The following is a 20,279-nucleotide window of genomic DNA, read 5'->3' as shown; positions in this document are numbered from 1 at the left end:
CCTTTACACTATTTACTATATTTTAACTGTCAGGCATGCTCTAGGAAGTAAGCTAAATGCTTTATTCATGTGATTTTATTAAATTATTATTGTAACTCTGGTTGGTGGTAATGCCCCCATCTTGCAGATGAGACAGCCAAGGCTCTGAGAGGTCACGTCCCTCAGCTAAGTACACAGACCTAGTGAGTGGTCAGCCAGGAGTGGAATCCAGGTTCAGTTGCTCCCAAGTCCCATGTTCTTTGCTTTGTGCCAAATCATGTAACCGATAAGATATGGAAATAACTCACCAAATAAAAGATGGACCATTATGTTTTGTCTGACAGAGAGAAGAAAATGGTATTGGAGCATAGTAAGTCATTGTGATCCAATAAATGAAATCATGTTCAATCAAAGGGGCAGGCTGGGGGATTCTTGGCACCTGATAGATGAGCCTATTGGGGCTGGTTCTTCTCCCCCGTTTTGGCAGGCTACTCCAACCTGTTACTTGACAGTGCAGTGGGCAGAGGAGCCCTACATGTGGGTCCTGCAGTGGTCGGGGGAGGTAAGATGCTGAGTAGTCCTGCCACCTCTCTCTTCCCTGCTACCCAGTAGACCCCATTCCAGAGCCCAGCACCTGGGGCTTGCTTGGCCATACTGTCCCACACCATGGTAAGGGAACGTTTCATCCTCATCCCCTTCACAGAAAGCAGCAGCCCTCCCCGTAGTGCCTTCTTCCGACTCAAACTTGGACCAGCCTCATAAGAGAGATTTGAGTTGTGCTTTAGAGAAGGAGTAGGGTTTTAAAAAGAAATTTCTAGACCAGGCATGGTAGTTTACAGCTATAATCCCAGTACTTTGGGAGGCTGAGGCAGAAGGATCACTTGAGCCCAAGGAGTTCAAGACCAGCCTAGGCAACATAGTGAGACCACGTCTCTTAAAACAAAAAAAGAAGAGAGAGAAAGAAATTTCTAATGATAACATTAATGCCGTGTCAAGAACTGTGAAACGAGCCGAGTGTGGTGGTTCACACCTGTAATCCCAGCACTTTGGGAGGCCGAGGCGGGCGGATCACAAGGTCAGGAGATCAAGACCATCCTGGCTAACACGCTGTAACACTGCCTCTACTAAAAATACAAAAAATTAGCCGGGCATGGTGGCGGGCGCCTGTAGTCCCAGCTACTCGGAAGGCTGAGGCAAGAGAATGGCGTGAACCCGGCAGGTGAAGCTTGCAGTGAGTCAAGATTGTGCCACTGCACTCCAGCCTGGGCAACACAGTGAGACTCCATCTCAAAAAAACAAAAACAAAAACAAAAAAACTGAAACGTCTGAGATTTTACCCTGATTACAAACTAATAAATTGGCCTGCGGCAGTTTCCAAGTTTCTGGTAGAAGACACAGAATCTTGGGTCAGAGTTGAAAGATCATCTACTATAATAGCCAATATTTAAAAAAAACTTTTCATGTAATTAACATTTTAAAGTCTGGGCATGGTGGCTCACGCCTGTAATCCCAGCACTTTGGGAGGCAGAGGCGGGCGGATCACCTGAGGTTAGGTGTTCGAGACCAGCCTGACCAACATGGAGAAACCCTGCCTCTACTAAAAATACAAAAATTAGCTGGGCGTGGTGGCACATGCTTGTAATCTCAGCTACTCGGGAGGCTAAGGCAGGAGAATCACTTGAACCCAGGAGGTGGAGGTTGCAGTGAGCTGAGATCACGTGCCATTGTGCTCCAGCCTGGGCAACAAGAGTAAGACCCTGTTTCAAAAAAAAAAATTTTTAATTATAGATATTATTTACATATCTTAAAATTTACCATTAACTTTTTGTTTGTTTGTTTGTTTGTTTGTTTGAGACGGGGTCTCATTTTGTCACCGAGACTGGAATGCAGTGTTGCGGTCTCAGCTCACTGCAACCTCTGCCTTCAAGGCTCAAGCGATCCTAGCCTCCTATGTAGCTGGGACCACAGGTGCGCACCACCATGCCTGGCTATGTTTTTGTAATTTTAGTAGAGATGGAGTCTTACCATGTTGCCCAGTCTGGAAAATTTGTTATTTAAAAATGTACAATTCAGGCCGGGTGTGGTGACTCATGCCTATAATCCCAGCACTTTGGGAGGCCGAGGCGGGTGGATAACTTGACATCAGAAGTTTTAGAACAGCCTGGTCAACATAGTGAAACCCCATCTCTAGTAATAATACAAAAATTAGCCGGGCGCGGTGGCTCACACCTGTAATCCCAGCACTTTGGGAGGCTGAGGTGGGTGGATCACAAGGTCAGGAGTTCGAGACCAGCCTGGCCAACATGGTGAAACCCTGTCTCTACTAAAATATAAAAAATTAGCTGGGCATGGTGGCACGTGCCTGTAGTCCCAGCTACTCAAGAGGCTGAGACAGGGAAATCACTTGAACTCGGGAGGTGGAGGTTGCTACGAGGCAAGATTGCCCCACTGGACTGCAGCCTGGCAACAGAGCGAGACTCCATTTCAAACAACAACAACAATAACAACAACAACAACAACAACAAAATTATCCAGGCATGGTGGCACATACCTGTAATCCCAGCTACTCAGGAGGTTGAGGCACAAGAATCGCTTGAACCCAGGAGACAGAGAGTGCAGTGAGACGAGATCGAGCCACTGCACTCCAGCCTGGGTGACAGAGTGAAACTGTGTCTCCAAAAAAAAAAAAAAGTACAATTCAGTTACTAGTATATTCACAAGATTGTGCAGCCATCAATACTAACTTCTGAACATTTTCATCACCCCCAAAATAAACCTCATACCCATTAGCAGTCCTTCCCTTTCCCCCTTCCTCCTAGCCCCTGGTAACCACGAATCTACTTTCTGTCTCTTAAGGATTTCCTATTCTGGACATTTTATATCAATAGAATCATACAATGTGGAATTTTGTGTTTTCTTTCACTAAGCATGTTTTTAGGGTTCATTTGTGTTAGAGTGTCTTAGTATTTTGTTCCTTTTTTTTTTTAGACAGAGTTTCGCTCTTGTTGCCCGGGCTGGAGTGCAGAGTGGCTGGATCTCAGTTCACTGCAACCTCTGACTCCCAGGTTCAAGAAGTTGTGCTTTAGTCTCCCGAGTAGCTGGGATTGCAGGCATGCGCCACCACGCCTGGCTCAATTTGTATTTTTAGTAGAGATGGGGTTTCTCCATGATGGTCAGGCTGGTTTCGAACCCCTGACCTCAGGTGATCTGCCCGCCTCAGCCTCCCGAAGTGCTGGGATTACAGGCATGAGACACTGCACCCGGCGACTTTTTCCTCTTTTAAGGTGCATATCTTCTAGCTCTGTCCGCTGAGAGACCTTGGAGCTCTGATTACCCAATAGCAGTAACACACCTAGCCCATAGATTGTGTTCTTTTCCACTAAAGAGAACCAGGCCTTCTTAGAAAAATGACTGATTCCAGATCTGGAGCTGTTATGCCAGAAAGCTATCAAAGACTATTGAAATTTGAATGAAAAGACAGGAGGTTTTATTCAGAGGTGGTTTATTTAGAGGTGGTGTTCTTATTTCTTGGAGTTTGTGCTGAAGTGTTTGCATGTGAAGCAATGTGGTGTTTGAGATTTGTTTCGGAATAGCCTAGTGGCCGGGAGAGATGTTACAATGAAATGGGAATGGCCATGAATTGAGAATTGCTGAGGCTGCTGAGTAATAGGCATATAGGGATTTGTAATACTATTTTATCTGTTTTTATTCTGATTTGAAAGTTTCCAAACAAAAAGAAAAAGACACAAGAGCAAACAAAGAGGGTGTCCCATGCGCCAAAGACGGAGCAATTTGAGCATCAAGTACTACATTTGATTAAAATTCACCAATGATTTAAAAAAGCATTAATTTGTAATGGTATAAAGAAGGGAGAAATAACACTGGACATAACTAAAAATGGAAAGATAATGGTTCATTAACATAAAACTTGATAATTAAAGAGAAGGAAGAAGTATTTATCTTGTTTTTCCAACGCCAATGTAATAGCATTTTCAGAGCAAAAAAACGCTAGTGAATGAGAGAAAGTTCTTTACAGAAGAACTCTAGCTCATAAATGCAGAAGAAATGATAGAATTAAAAAATGACCATTGTGCAAAGCCCAGTAAGATACCTGTTTCAGACAGTGGTTATCTGAGCTTCCTTAATTCATCAGGTAAAGTATTGATGAGCACTTTTACAATGGATGGATCAGGATGTTACCGTTTGAACTTGCTAATTTTAGCCTCACTAAAAATGAGATAACCAGATATGAGCCCCCTAAAAAGTGATGCGAGATAAAGGCAACCACAGCATTTTAAAGTTCTACCAAAAAAAAACACCTATACTAGTCAAGCTCTATGACAGATTTGTAGTCAAAAGGAAATATAGGGAATAGAAGACCAAAATAATGCCACTGAGATCCTCAGCAAGATGGCTGAATAGGAACAGCTCCAGCCTCCAGCTCCCAGCACGAGCGACACAGAAGAGCGTGATTTCTGCATTTTCAACTGAGGTACTGGGTCCATCTCACTGGGGAGTGCTGGACAATTGGTACTAGTCAGCTGGTGCAGCCCGACCAGCGAGAGCTGAAGCAGGGCGAGGCATTGCCTCACCTGGGAAGCGCGAGGGGGAAGAGAATCCCTTTTCCTAGCCAAGGGAAACTGAGACACACAACACCTGGAAAATCGGGTAACTCCCACCCTAATACTGTGCTTTACCAAGGGTCTTAGCAGACCAGCAGATTATATCCCACACCTGGCCCAGAGGGCCCCACGCCCACGGAGCCTCCCTCCTTGCTAGCACAGCAGTCTGAGATCTAACTGAAAGGCAGCAGTGAGGCTGGGGGAGGGGTGCCCGCCATTGCTGAGGCTTAAGTAGGTAAACAAAGCCGCCAGGAAGCTCAAACTGGGTGGAGACCACTGCAGGTCAAGGAGGCCTGCCAGCCTCTATAGACTCCACCTCTGGGGACAGGGCATAGCTAAACAAAAAGCAGAAACTTCTGCAGATGTAAATGACCCTGTCTGACAGCTTTGAAGAGAGCAGTGGGTCTCCCAGCTTGGAGGTTGAGATCTGAGAACGGACAGACTGCATGCTCAAGTGGGTCCCTGACCCTTGAGTAACCTAACTGGGAGACATCCCCCACTAGGTGCAGACTGACACCTCACACCTCACATGGCTGGGCACACCTCTGAAACGAAATTTCCAGAGCAAGAATCAGACAGCAACACTCGCTGTTCAGCAATATTCTACCTTCTGCAGCATCCCCTGCTGATACCCAGGCAAACAGGGTCTGGAGTGGACCTCAAGCAAACTCCAACAGACCTGCAGCTGAGTGTACTGACTGTTAGAAGGAAAACTAACAAACAGAAAGGACACCCACACCAAAACCCCATCAGTACGTCACCATCATCAAAGACCAAAGGCAGATAAAACCACAAAGATGGGGAAAAAGCAGGGCAGAAAAGCTGGAAATTCAAAAAATCAGAGCGCATCTCCCCCTCCAAAGGAATGCAGCTCATTGCCAGCAATGGATCAAAGCTGGACGGAGAATGACTTTGATGAGTTGAGAGAAGAAGGCTTCAGTCAATCAAACTCAGAGCTAAAGGAGGAACTTACCGAGTGCAAAGAAACTAAAAATCTTGAAAAAAGAATGGAAGAATGGATAACTAGAATAATCAATGCAGAGAAGGCCATAAATGAACTGATAGAGATAAAAACCATGACACGAGAACTGCGTGACAAATGCACAAGCTTCAGTAACCGACTCGATCAATTGGAAGAAAGTATCAATGACTGAAGATCAAATGAATGAAATGAAGTGAGAAGAGAAGTCTAGAGAAAAAAGAGGAAAAAGAAATGAACAAAGCCTCCAAGAAATATGGGATTATGTGAAAAGACCAAATCTGCATCTGATTGGTGTGCCTGAAAGTGAGGGGGAAAATGGAACCAAGTTGGAAAACACTCTTCAGGATATCATCCAGGAGAACTTCCCCAACCTAGTAAGGCAGGCCAACATTCAAATTCAGGAAATACAGAGAACGCCACAAAGATACTCCTTTCCCAGTTATGCACCAAGGCACATAATTGTCAGATTCACCAAAATTGAAATGAAGGAAAAAATGTTAAGGGCAGCCAGAGAGAAAGGTCGGGTTACCCATAAAGGGAAGACCATCAGACTAACAGCGGATCTCTCAGCAGAAACTCTACAAGCCAGAAGAGAGTGGGGGCCAATATTCAACATTCTTAAAGAAAAGAATTTTCAACCCAGAATTTCATATCCAGCCAAACTAAGCTTCGTAAGTGAAGGAGAAATAAAATCCTTTACAGACAAGCAAATGCTTAGAGATTTTGTCACCACCAAGCCTGCCCTACAAGAGATCCTGAAGGAAGCACTAAACATGGAAAGGAACAACTGGTACCAGCCATTGCAAAAACATGCCAAAATGTAAAGACCATTGATGCTAGGAAGAAACTGCATCAACTAATGAGCAGAATAACCAGCTAATATCACAATGACAGGATCAAGTTCACACATAACAATATTAACCTTAAATGTAAATGGACTAAATGGTCCAATTAAAAGATACAGTCTGGCAAATTGGATAGAGTCAAGACCCATCAGTTTGCTGTATTCAGGAGACCCATCTCACATGCAGAGACACACATAGGCTCAAAATAAAGGGATGGAGGAAGATCTACCAAGCAAATGGAAAACAAAACAAGGCAGGGGTTGCAATCCTAGTCTCTGATAAAACAGACTTTAAACCAACAAAGATCAAAAGAGACAAAGAAGGCCATTACATAATGGTAAAGGGATCAATTCAACAGGAAGAGCTAACTATCCTAAATATATATGTACCCAATACAGGAGCACCCAGATTCATAAAGCAAGTCCTTAGAGACTTACAAAGAGACTTAGACTCCCATACAATAATAATGGGAGACTTCAACACCCCACTGTCAACATTAGATCAACGCAACAAAGTTAACAAGGATATTCAGGAATTGAACTCATCTCTGCACCAAGCAGACCTAATAGACATCTACAGAACTCTCCACCCCAAATCAATAGAATATACATTCTTCTCAGCACTACATCGCAGTTATTCCAAAATTGACCACATAGTTGGAAGTAAAGCACTCCTCAGCAAATGTGAAAGAACAGAAAGTATAACAAACTGTCTCTCAGACAACAGTGCAATCAAACTAGAATGCAGGACTAAGAAACTCAATCAAAACCGCTCAACTACATGGAAACTGAACAACCTGCTCCTGAATGACTACTGGGTACATAACGAAATGAAGGCAGAAATAAAGATGTTCTTTGAAACCAATGAGAACAAAGGTACAACATACCAGAATCTCTGGGACACATTTAAAGCATGTGTAGAGGGAAATTTATAGCCCTAAATGCCCACAAGAGAAAGCTGGAAAGATCTAAAATTGACATCTTAACATCACAATTAAAAGAACTAGAGAAGTAAGAGCAAATACATTCAAAAGCTAGCAGAAGGCAAGAAATAACTAAGATCAGAGCAGAACTGAAGGAGATAGAGACACAAAAAACCCTCCAAAAAACCAATGAATCCAGGAGTTTGTTTTTGAAAAGATCAACAAAATTAATAGACCGTTAGCAAGCCTAATAAAGAAGAAAAGAGAGAAGAATCAAATAGATGCAATAAAAAATGATAAAGGGGATATCACCACCAACCCCACAGAAATACAAACTACCATCAGAGAATACTATAAACGCCTCTATGCAAATAAACTAGAAAACCTAGAAGAAATGGATAATTTCCTGGACACACTCTCTCAAGACTAAACCAGGAATAAGTTGAATCCCTGAATAGACCAATAACAGGCTCTGAAATTGAGGCAATAATTAATAGCCTACCAACCAAAAAAAGTCCAGGACCAGATGGATTCACAGCCAAATTCTACCAGAGGTACAAGGAGGAGCTGGTACCATTCCTTCTGAAACTATTCCAATCAATAGGAAAAGAGGGAATCCTCCCTAACTCATTTTATGAGGCCAACATCATCCTGATACCAAAGCCTGGCAGAGACACAACAAAAAAAGAGAATTTTAGACCAATATTCCCTGATGAACATCGATGCAAAAATCCTCAATCAAATAATGGCAAACCGAACCCAGCAGCACATCAAAAAGCTTATCCACCATGATCAAGAGGGCTTCATCCCTGGGATTCAAGGCAGATTCAACATACGCAAATCAATAAACATAATCCAGCATATAAACAGAACCAAAGACAAAAACCACATGATTATCTCAATAGATGCAGAAAAGGCCTTTGATAAAATTCAACAGCCCTTCATGCTAAAAACTCTCAATAAATTCGGTGTTGATGGAATGTATCTCAAAATAATAAGAGTTATTTATGACAGACCCACAGCCAATATCATACTGAATGGGCAAAAACTGGAAGCATTCCCTTTGAAAACCTGCACAAGACAGGGATGCCCTCTCTCACCACTCCTATTCAACATAGTGTTGGAAGTTCTGGCCAGGGCAATCAGGCAAGAGAAAGAAATCAAGGGTATTCAGTTAGGAAAAGAAGAAGTCAAATTGTCCCTGTTTGCAGATGACATGATTGTATATTTAGAAACCCCATTGTCTCAGCCCAAAATCTCCTTAAGCTGATAAACTACTTCAGCGAAGTCTCAGGATACAAAATCAATGTGCAAAAATCACAAGCATTCTTATACACCAGTAACAGACAAAGAGAGAGCCAAATCATGAATGAACTCCCATTCACGATAGCTTCAAAGAGAAAAAATACCTAGGAATCCAAATTACAAGGGATGTGAAGGACCTCTTCAAGGAGAACTACAAACCACTGCTCAGTGAAATAAAAGAGGACACAAACAAATGGAAGAACATACCATGCTGATGGACAGGAAGAATCAATATTGTGAAAATGGCCATACCGTCCAAGGTAATTTATAGATTCAATGCCATCCCCATCAAGCTACCAATGACTTTCTTCACAGAATTGGAAAAAACTGCTTTAGTGTTCATATGGAACCAAAAAAGAGCCCGCATTGCCAAGACAATCCTAAGTCAAAAGAACAAAGCTGGAGGCATCATGCTACCTGACTTCAAACTATACTACAAGGCTACAGTAACCAAAACAGCATGATACTGGTACCAAAACAGAGATATAGACCAATGGAACAGAATAGAGTCCTCAGAAATAATACCACACATCTACAGCCATCTGATCTTTGACAAACCTGACAAAAACAAGAAACGGGGAAAGGATTCCCTATTTAATAAATGGTGCTGGGAAAATTGGCTAGCTATAAGCAGAAAGCTGAAACGGGATCCTTTTCTTACTCCTTATATGAAAATTAATTCAAGATGAATTAGAGACTTAAATGTTAGACCTAATACCATAAAAACTCTAGAAGAAAACCTAGGTAATACCATTCAGGACATAGGCATGGGCAAGGACTTCATGTCTAAAACACCAAAAGCAAAGGCAACAAAAGCCAAAATTGACAAATGGGATCTAATTAAACTAAAGAGCTTCTGCACAGCAAAAGAAACTATCATCAGAGTGAACAGGCAACCTACAGAATGGGAGAAAATTTTTGCAATCTACTCATCTGACAAAGGGCTAATATCCAGAACCTACAAAGAACTTAAACAAATTTACAAGAAAAAAACAACCCCATCAAAAAGTGGGCAAAGGATATGAACAGACATTTCTCAAAAGAAGACATTCATACAACCAACAGACACATGAAAAAATGCTCATCACCACTGGCCATCAGAGAAATACAAATCAAAACCACAATGAGATACTATCTCACACCAGTTAGAATGGCAATCATTAAAAAGTCAGGCAACAACAGGTGCTGGAGAGGATGTGGAGAAATAGGAACACTTTTACACTGTTGGTGGGATTGTAAACTAGTTCAACCATTGTGGAAAATAGTATGGTGGTTCCTCAAGGATCTAGAACTAGAAATACCATATGACCCAGCCATCCCATTACTGGGTATATACCCAGAGGATTATAAATCGTGCTGCTGTAAAGACATATGCACACGTATGTTTATTGCAGCACTATTCACAATAGCAAAGACTTGGAATCAACCCAAATGTCCATCAGTGACAGACTGGATTAAGAAAATGTGGCCCATATACACCATGGAATACTATGCAGCCATAAAAAAGGATGAGTTTGTGTCTTTTGTAGGGACATGGATGCAGCTGGAAACCATCATTCTCAGCAAACTATCGCAAGAACAGAAAACCAAACACCGCATGTTCTCACTCATAGGTGGGAATTGAACATTGAGATCACTTAGACACGGGAAGGGGAACATCACACACTGGGGCCTATTGTGGGGGGGGGGAGGGGGGAGGGATGGCACTGGGAGTTATACCTGATGTAAATGACAAGTTGAAGGGTGCTGACGAGTTGATGGGTGCAGCACACCAACATGGCACATGTATACATATGTAACAAACCTGCACATGGTGCACATGTACTCTAGAACTTAAAGTATAATAATTAAAAAAAAAAACCTAAAAATAAAAAAATAACAATGCCGCCATAAAGCAGTAGCACTCTTGTCTATAGAACAGCTGACCTGATTTCCAGAACAAGTCAGTCATGGAAAAATTGAAGTAGATCTGATAGAGATTTAAGGAGATTTGGAAGAGACTTAGGGGCTGGGTGTGGTGGCTCGTGCCTGTAATCCCAGCACTTTGGGAGGCCAAGACAGGTCACCCTGACCAATATGGTGAAACCCCATCTCTACTAAAAATACAAAAATTAGCCAGACATGGTGGTGGGTGCCTATAATTCCAGCTACTCGGGAGGCTGAGACAGGAGAATTGTTTGAACTTGGGAGGCGGAGGTTGCAGTGAGCTGAGGTCGCACCACTGCATTCCAGCCTGGGTGACAGAGCAAGATTCTGTCTCAAAAATAAAATAAAATAGAAGAGACTTAGAAATGACAGTGAAATACAATGATTAGCCTTTGTCTTGATCCTGTTTTGGACAAAACAACCACAAAAAGACATTTCTGAGACAATTGGTGAGGTTTACCTGTTGATAGTGAGACATTATTGTTTTTCTTAGCTTGATAATGGTGTGTCTAGTGAGAAAATGCCTCTTTGAGGAGTAGGCTAAAGTATTTAAGGGTGAGATGACAGAATGCCTGGGATTCTCTAAGACACTGGTGAATAAGGGGTGGAGAGACGGGAAACACACGGAATGGGGGTGCTGGTTGAAGCATGGTGATGGGCTTGTGGGAGTTTATTGTACTCTCTACTTCTGTGTATGTTTGAAATTATTTCATAACAAAAAGTTACCTACATCCAGAACCTGGCACCTGTTGTCACGCCACTGCTTGCACCCCGGCCAACCCACTGCTGTCCCATCTAGATTACTGCCAGGGATCTTAGTTCATTTGTCTTTTTTTTTTTTTTTTTTTTTGAGACAGGGTCTTGCTCTGTTACCCAGGCTAGAATGCAGTGGTGCAGTTATGGCTCACTGCAGCCTTGAGCGCCCGGGCCCAAGCAAGCCTTCTACCTCGGCCTCCCATGTAGCTGGTACCACAGGAACACATCACCATACCCGGCTTTTTAATTTATTTATGTATTTGTTTTTTTGAGACGAAGCCTTACTCTGTTGCCCAGGCTGGAGTACAGCGGCGTGATCTCGGCTCACTGCAACCTCTGCCTCTTGGATTCAAGCGATTTTCCTGCCTCAGCCTCCTGTGTAGCTGGGGTTACAGGCGTGCACTACCACGCCTGGCTAATTTTTGTGTTTTTAGTAGAGGGCTTCTAAAAATGGGGCTTCACCAGGTTGGCCAGGCTGGTCTCGAACACCTGACCTCAAATGATCCGCCCACCTTGGCGATCTGCCCACCTTGGCTTCCCAGAGTGCTGGGATTATAGGAGTGAGCCACCGCGCTCAGCCTCTGGCTAATTTTTATGATGGGATTTCACCGTGTTGCTCAGGTTGGTCTCAAACTCCTGGGCTCAAGTGATCTGCCTGCCTCGGCCTCCCAAAGTGCTGGGATTACAGATATGAGCCACCACACCCAGCCCGCTCTTCTTGCTTCTGCCTTGCTCCCCTGCAGTCTAATCTTAACATAGCAGCCAGAGTGACCCCATAAAGTGGCAAGCAGGTCTTGGCCCCGCTCCACTTAGAAGCCTCCAGTGGCTTCCCTTCTTATTTAGGAAGAGCAGAGTCCCTTGTGGTCTTGCGTGAACCACTCCCTGTGCCTGCCTCACTCCTGCCTTCTTCCTTGTTTGCTCCACAGCAGCTTCTCTGGCCTTGCTCAGCCCAGAACCTGCCGTAGGGCCTTGCACCTGCAGTTTCCTCTGCTCACTGCTCTGCTTCGGAGGTGGCCTTCTCAGAGGCCCTCCCTGGCTCTTCTCCCTCAGTTGCAGCCCCCATTCTTCCTGTCCTTCCTGCTCTATGTCTCCTTAATACTTTCCACCATTGAACTCACCACACCTGCTACTTACTCCTCTTATTTTTTTATTTTTTGAGATGGAATTTCGCTCTTGTCACCCAGGCTGGAATGCAATGGTGCGCTCTTGACTCACTGCCACCTCCGCCTCCTTAAGCGATTCTCCTGCCTCAGCCTCCCGAGTAGGTGGGATTACAGGCACCCACCACCACACCCAGTTAATTTTTGTATTTTTTAGTAAAGATGGGATTTCACCTTGTTGGCCAGGCTGATCTCAAACTCCTGACCTCAGGTGATCTGCCTGCCTCAGCCTCCAAAAGTGCTGGGATTACAGGCGTAAGCCACCATGCCCTGCCACCTGCTACTTACTCCTCTTAGTGATGATCTCTTCCCCATAAAAGATGAGCCCAGGAGGGCTCTGCTTTCTGCACCTAACACATTTCTAGCACAGAGTGGGCACCTAATAAGTATCTATTGAATGAAAGAGTAAGAGGAAGTGAAGATAGCATTGATGACTTTTTCAAGGATTTTAGTCAAAAAGAAGAGTAGGGAGATAGAGTAGTAGCTGGAGGGGTGTAAGGGGTCTGAGATGTTATGTGTAATAAGTATTAACATGGCGAATTCGTATGCTCATCCAATGGAGAGGGAAACTGATGCTGGAAAGAGAGGAGCTGATTTAGCGGCAGAGGCCTTGAGAAGGTGGGAAGGAAGAGATCGGGGCAGGGAGAGGTCTTCCACGTAGAGGGATGAGTACAGATGCGGGGGTGGTGGGAGAATGAAAGTTCCCCTTTGGTTGCTTCTCTTAGTGAAATAAAAATCAGGGTTCTCTGCTGAATAGAAAGGATGTGCAAAGTGTGTATGGTAGTTTTTTCTAGGAGAGTGGGGGTCTGATGATGAGGAATAGGTAGTAGGAATGCCATGAAGTACTGGACACCAGGTAGTGATTGCAGTGACAGACCCAGGCACCTAAGCTGGCTAGTGAGCACAGCACGGGGCCAGGAGCATTGCATGGTGGCTCATGCCTGTCATCCCAGCCCTTTGGGAGGCCCAGGTAGGTGGATTGCTTGAGGTTAGGAGTTTCGGATTAGCCTGAGCAACATGACAAAACCCCGTGTCTATGAAAAATACAGAAATAAGCCAGGCCTGGTGGCGCATGCCTGTAATCTCAGCTACTTGGGAGGTTAAGGTGGGAGGTTGGCTTGAGCCTGGGAGGCAGAGGCTGTAGTGAGCCAAGATCATGTCACTGCACTCCAGCCTGGGCAACAGAGCCAGACCCTGACTAAAAAAAAAAAGCACAGCAAGAACATTGTAGGTTCGGGTGGGGCAGGACGGTTAGGAGAAAAGGGTCAGAGTCAGGGGTTTGCAGGAGGGTGGAGTCTGAAGGGTCCCAGTACGGAGGAAAGGAGTTGGAGAACCAGAGGTGTGAGCAGGAAAGATAGGAGGGGGTCAGAGAGTGTGGGGTTCAAAGCTGTCATTTGGGGGTAGGCATTGGGAATGACCATGTCTGGGGTGTTCCCTGGAAAGCAGGGAGCTGAGGTGCTGGGCAGGTGGTTGTTGATCCCTCACCTTCTGTCTGTGTGTTTGTCTGTGGCTTGCTTTGATCATGTCCGTGTTGGCATGTGCAGCTCTAGGCAGAAATTTCGGCTGTTACAATATTCCTTTGTATGAACCTACCACAGTATGTTTACCTGCAAATAGACATTCCAGTTCTTAGGTTGTACCATATGAAATTGCTGGTATTGGACCTTTTTTTTTTTTTTTGAGATGGAATCTTGCTCTTGTTGCCCAGGCTGGAGTGCAGTGGTGCAATCTCGGCTCACTGCAACCTCTGCCCCCCAGGGTTTAAGGGATTGCCTCAGCCTCTCAAGTAGCTGGGATTACAGGCACCCGCCACCATCCCTGGCTAATTTTGTATTTTTAGTAGATGTGTTGGTCAGGCTAGTCTGGAACTCCTGACTTCAGGGGATCTGCCCATCTCAGCCTCCCAAAGTGCTGGGATTACAGGCCTAAGCCACTGTGCCCGGCTTGAACCATTTTTTTAATCTGCAAAATCATCAATTTCACATGGTTCAAACTAATATTTTCCTAGGTTTTGCTACCTTAAGCAGAGCTTCAGTGAACCAGCTTGTACGCGTATCAGTGTGCGAGGTGTGAGTGCCTCTGCGGCCTGTACCTAGGTGTGGGGCATCTGGGCTGCATGGTCCTCGCAGCTGGACCAGGAAGGGGACTGACTTGCACTCCCACCAGCAGCACAGGGTTCCTCTGTCATGAATGCTTGGTGTTGCCCAACTGTTAAATTGCTGCCAGTTGGATTGGCATGAAATTACTTAGCACTTAGGTGACTGCAGTAACCTCCTGCCTGTCTGGCACAGAGACAGTGGTCCATAAATGCTGGTGCCTTAACTAATAGCAGGCTATAGATCCTTTAAACCATGTGGTTGGCGGTGATTGACTGAAAGGGATGTGTCTTTAAGTGAAATAGGTTACAAAGCAGAAGGTACAGTATGATTTCATGATATTTATAGTAGATGTGAAGTGTTCATATTTTGGCAGGATTATGAACAATACTTCTAGTTTGCTTATCTGTGTTTTTTTAAAAAAATTCTACAATAAACATTCAATGTCTTTGTAATTTTAAAAAATCCTGGTAAGTTACTTTTATGATTTAAAATGAGATGTAGAATTCCCTACGGGGCATGAGGCAATTTTAGCTTAATGTACCAAGCCTCCTTTCATATCTATAATTGATCAAAACCTTTTTTTTTTTTTTTTTCCGAGGTGGAATCTTGCTCTGTCACCCAGGCTGGAGTGCAGTGGCACAATACTGGCTCACTGCAAGCTCCACCTCCCAGGTTCATGCCATTCTCCTGTCTCAGCCTTCTGAGTAGCTGGGACTACAGGCGCCCCCCACCACGCCCGGCTAATTTCTTTTTGGATTTTTAGTAGAGATGGGGTTTCACCGTGTTAGCTAGGATGGTCTCAATCTCCTGACCTTGTGATCTGCCTGCCTCAGCCTCCCAAAGTGCTGGGATTACAGGCATGTGAGCCACCGTGCCCAGCCGATCAAAACATTTTTAAATAAACAAATTAGGCCAGGCGCGGTGGCTCAAGCCTGTAATCCCAGCACTTTGGGAGGCCGAGACGGGCGGATCACAAGGTCAGGAGATCGAGACCATCCTGGCTAACACGGTGAAACCCCGTCTCTACTAAAAACACAAAAAATTAGCCGGGCGAGGTGGCGGTGCCTGTGGTCCCAGCTACTCGGGAGGCTGAGGCAGGAGAATGGTGTGAACCCGGGAGGCGGAGCTTGCAGTGAGCTGAGATCTGGCCACTGCACTCCAGCCTGGGCGATAGAGCGAGACTCCGTCTCAAAAAAGAAAAAAAATAAATAAATAAATAAATAAACAAATTAAATTGTTAAGGGGCAGGAAAAAATGTCAAAATTAGGGCATGCTTTCAGATTTTAGAAATTCCTAGTGATAACTATCAACTGTAGCAGCATCTGCTGATGGGGCACCCTTACTGATAACACTGATTGAAATTCCATGGATAGGCCGGGCGCAGTGGCTCATGCCTGTAATCCCAGCACTTTGGGAGGCTGAGACGGACAGATCACCTGAGGTCAGTAGTTCAAGACCAGCCTGACCAACATGGTGAAACACTGTCTCTACTAAAAACACAAAAAATTAGCCGGGCATGGTGGTGGGTGCCTATAATCCCAACTACTTGGGAGGCTGAGGCAGGAGAATTGCTTGAACCCAGGAGGCGGAGATTGCAGTGAGCTGAGATTGCGCCTTTGCATTCCAGCCTGGGCGACAAGAGCAAACTCTTATCTCAAAAAAAAAAAAAAAAAAAAAAAAAGAAGAAATTCCATGGATGAAAAGATGTCATTGGGTTTTTAGTATTTGTGTGTGTATGTTGTGGGGAGCGAGGGAGATTCTTCTCTCGCCCTCAGGCACATTTTCTGGAAACTCGTGCTTCCTAAATCTGAAACCATGGAACAGTCATTTTCGTTTTCAGTCTTGGCTGTGTATTGAAATCATCTGGGGAGCTTCTTAAAAAACACTGATGCCTTAGTCCCAACCCCAGGAATTCTGGTTTTGTATACCTGGAGTGGGCTAGGTGTTGCATTGGTAATTAAAAGAGAAAAAGTATTTACTCCCCAACTGAATGTTGTCTGTAGTCGAAATAGAGAACCATTGCTGTGGCACAAGGGTTTGCAAACTTTTTCTGTAAAGGGTCAGATAGTAAATGCTTTTTGTTGTTTTGTTTTCCTGTTTTTTTTTTTTTTTTTTTTGAGACAGGGTCTTGCTGTGTTGCCCAGGCTAGAGTGCAGTGGTATGATCTCAGCTCACCGCAACCTCTACTTCCTGGGCTCAATCTATCCTCCCACCTCAGCCTGCTGAGTAACTGGGACTACTGGCATGCACCACCATGCCCAGCTAATTTTTTGTATTTTTTGTAGAGACAGGGTCTCATGTTGCCCGGGCTGGTCTTGAACTTCTGGATTCAAGCAATCCGTCTACCTCAGCCTCCCAAAGTGCTGGGATTTCAAGCTTGAGCCACTGTGCCCTGCCACATAGTAAATACTTTATGCGTTGAAGGCCATTGTAACCTGAAAGCAGCTGTAGACAGTGAGTTAATGGATGTGCATAGCTGTGTTCCAGTAAAACTTTATTTACAAAAAAAGGTGGTGGACTGGATTTGGCCCAAGGTTATGGTTTCCTGATACCTGCCAAAATATTCGTTTTCTATTTTATTTTAACAATGGTAAAACCTGAGAAGAAAACTACGATTTTGCACTATATAATGGAAAAAAAAATGTAGGATTTGAAGTTCGGAGTCTGGAGTTCAAGTCCTGTTTCTAAATTGGCTGTATAGCCGTAGAGACATCATTTAACCTCTCTGATCCTTATTTTATGCCTCTGTGCAATGAGTGTAGTAATAATGTGTACTTTATAGGGTGGTTGTGAAAACCAAATGGAATAAAGGATATGAAAGTGCTTGGTAAACTGAAAATGCTAAGCACACATTGCTCGTTCTCACAAATTGCTTGTTGCTCAGCATCTTGTAGATTCATGTGTAATAAACATTAAATATTTAAGATAAAGCAAATTAGAAAATTTGAATATAAACATAGTATAAACATGAAGACTGAGAAAAATGAGTTATACATAATGCATTTCTATTTTCTTGAGCCAACAAAGTGACTTTGGAAGATGGTATAAATATAAATTTTTTCCAAAATAGAGTTTTCCAGAGAAAAATTGGTTTTCATCATGGTTGTGAAATGTTATAATCATTAACACTCTTGTGGGGAAGCCAAGGAAGGAGGAAGTATTGAGGGGTACAGGCAGGAGTTGAAAGAGCTGAAGCCTGAAGTGAAGCCATCACAGTAGGCAGCAAGCGCACGTCTGTGACCTGCAAGGAAGCATTTCAGTAGGGCTGGAACCAGCCTGGCGCAGGCAGTCAGAAGGGAGTGGGCAGGGAGGAAACGGAGGCATTAGGTGGAGACGGCTCTTTCTACAAGTTTGGCAGAAAAGAGAAAAAATAGGGTGTAGCTCGAAAAGGCCTCAGGGTTGCATAGACATTATCATAAAGCAGGGGAGGTTGATGCCTTTGTGTAGACAGCAACCCAAGCCCGTGGAGCAGGATGGGGAGCAGGGGATGGGGTGAGGAAGATGGCCTGAGGGCAGACTAGGAGAGGAGTTAAGAAGGGTGTGGGGAAGTGTCTGGGGAAGAGGAAGGGAACCATATCCCTGGGCAGAGGCCAGGCAGGGTTGAGAAGCAGTGAGGAGGAGGTACTTGCAAAGCTTCGGAAGTCACTTCCTCCTGGGAGCATGCCCTGACCACCTCCTTTCCCTCCAAATCTGGATTAAATGACAGGACGTGTGCGTCCATAGCCAGCTGTATGTGCAGTGATGAAACGGTCTGTTTACTTGATTGTGTTGTCTGCATCCCTGCTTGACTGGTGAGCTTCACTGAAGACAGGGCTGTGGTCTTTCTTGTGTATCCTACAAAACCTGGCACATACAGCGCATAATAGATCCTCATTAAGTATGGGTTAAATTGGATCCAGACTTGCTGTCTGGGGATCTGAAACCTTGAGAACTGTTTGTAAGTTATGTCTCTGGGTCTCTCTCTTTTAAACCCTGGTGTTGTAGGAAGAAATTCTGTACCTTCTAAAGGACTTCAACCCTCTTGATGTCCACAAAATCCAGAATGGCTGCAAATGGTAATGACTGTTCTTCCTTTGTTTTCTTTGGGAAGCAGCTCCTTTCCTCCCTGTTCATTTTGCTGATGCACTCACGTTGCAGACTAGCCCAGCAACCGCCGCATCCACACCCACTCTGACTTGGCAAAGGAACATTTGGGAAACCCCCTTTCCATATTTAACCCTCTGACCCAGCAGCGAATACTGTCTTATCAACACAATCCTGGCTTAGAAGTCCAGAGACCTGGGTATATATTTGGTCATGCCCTTGCTGTGTTTTCTGACTTGAGATAAGTTACTATACCACCCTCAGCCTTAGTTGTTCCTGAAAACCAGACCTACTTATATTTTCCCTTTCTTATTTTCAAGGCAGTAAAAAGTGGTTTAAACGTTTGTTTGTTTGAGACAAGGTCTCACTCTGTTGCTCAGGCTGGAGTGCTGTGGTACAGTCTCGGCTCACTGCAATTTCTGCCTCCCAGGCTCAAGCAGTCCTCCCACCTCAGCCTCCGAAGTAGCTGGGACTACAGGTGTACACCACCACATCTGGCTAATTAGTGTATTTTTTTGTAGAGATGGGGTTTTGTCATGTTGCCCAGGCTGGTCTGAAACTCCTGGACTCAAGTGATCCTCCTGTCTTGGCCTCCCAAAGTGCTGGGATTGTAGAGGTGAGCCACCACCCCTGGCTTGCTTTGAACTTTTGGGACAGTAGTATTAGTGAAACTCAAAGTCATAGACATATGCTGCATAGTGAAAGTCAGCTCATTTCTTCTGCTCCTTAGAGGTCCATGACAGTATCTCACAGTGGCGCAGGCCCAAGTCTGGACATACTTGTAGCCTGCTTGTTCGTATTCTGTCACTGCAGAGAGAGAGGACACTGCTCTTCCAGCTCGGGCTTGGTGCCTCCCTGCAGCTCTGGGCTTCTCTGGAGATGTGCGCAAAGCTGCCCTCTCTCTCTTCCCTTTTCAGCTTTGCATTTGTAGATCTGGGCTCCATGCAGAAAGTGACACTTGCAATCCAGGAGCTGAATGGCAAACTCTTCCACAAGCGAAAACTGTTCGTGAATACAAGCAGAAGGCCCCCCAAGAGGACCCCTGATGTGATACAGCAGCCCCGGGTGCCACTGGTATGTCTTCTGGCCTTTCTGCTCTGGGGCGTTCCCTTTTCACCCTTTGGAGTGCGGCTGACTTTGCTTTCAGTGCTTTCATCCACCTCCAGTCCAGTCTGACTGGAGAAGCAGGCAGGGTCTTGGGTGAAATCAGGGAACTTTTGTGGCCTTTAACAGTCAGAAGTAAGGTCAGATGCAGAAAACTTGGAATTTGTAAATTAAGGAGACTATATTTTTGGCAAGGATAAAAAGGGTCATTAGGCAATTTAGTAAGGGCTTTTACAACCTGGAATATTGAAATTTAGGTTTTCCTTGTTAATGTAGCAGACATTGAGTGTCTACTATTTGTACAGCCTTGTTCTGGCTGCTGGTGTGAAGTATAAGACAAAAGTCAATAAAATCCAGTTCTTCCTGGCAGGAAGATAAACATTGCCAAATATGAGGTATGAGGGGCAGTTAATGGTGGAGGCTGCCTCTGCAGGCGGAGAAGATAAGGTCCATAACTAACCCCTGGGAACTTCCCTCAAAAGGAGGAGGGCCCGTT

General features: G+C 44.5%; 1 protein-coding gene across 4 annotated transcripts in view; it reads left to right on the top strand.

The window, feature by feature from the left end:
• The window catches only part of TDRD10 (tudor domain containing 10), a 54,257-nt gene that overhangs the window by 7,637 nt on the left and 26,341 nt on the right, over window positions 1–20,279 (top strand). For 3 of the 4 annotated variants that reach the window (XR_012414297.1, XM_005541668.5, XM_005541666.4), the window contains exons 5-6: window positions 18,581–18,651; window positions 19,597–19,753. The exons of the other annotated variant lie outside the window; for it this stretch is intronic. Coding sequence is in view for 2 of the 3 variants with exons in the window: in XM_005541668.5 (XP_005541725.1) it covers window positions 18,581–18,651; window positions 19,597–19,753 (228 nt within the window). In the remaining variant the exon portion in view is untranslated. The remainder of the gene's footprint in view (window positions 1–18,580; window positions 18,652–19,596; window positions 19,754–20,279) is intronic. 4 annotated transcript variants of the gene reach the window in all.

This window comes from Macaca fascicularis, chromosome 1, assembly GCF_037993035.2.
Source record: "Macaca fascicularis isolate 582-1 chromosome 1, T2T-MFA8v1.1".
NCBI lineage: Eukaryota > Metazoa > Chordata > Mammalia > Primates > Cercopithecidae > Macaca > Macaca fascicularis.
Note: the sequence above shows the minus strand (reverse complement) of the source record. Positions and strands in the feature narration are given on the sequence as shown.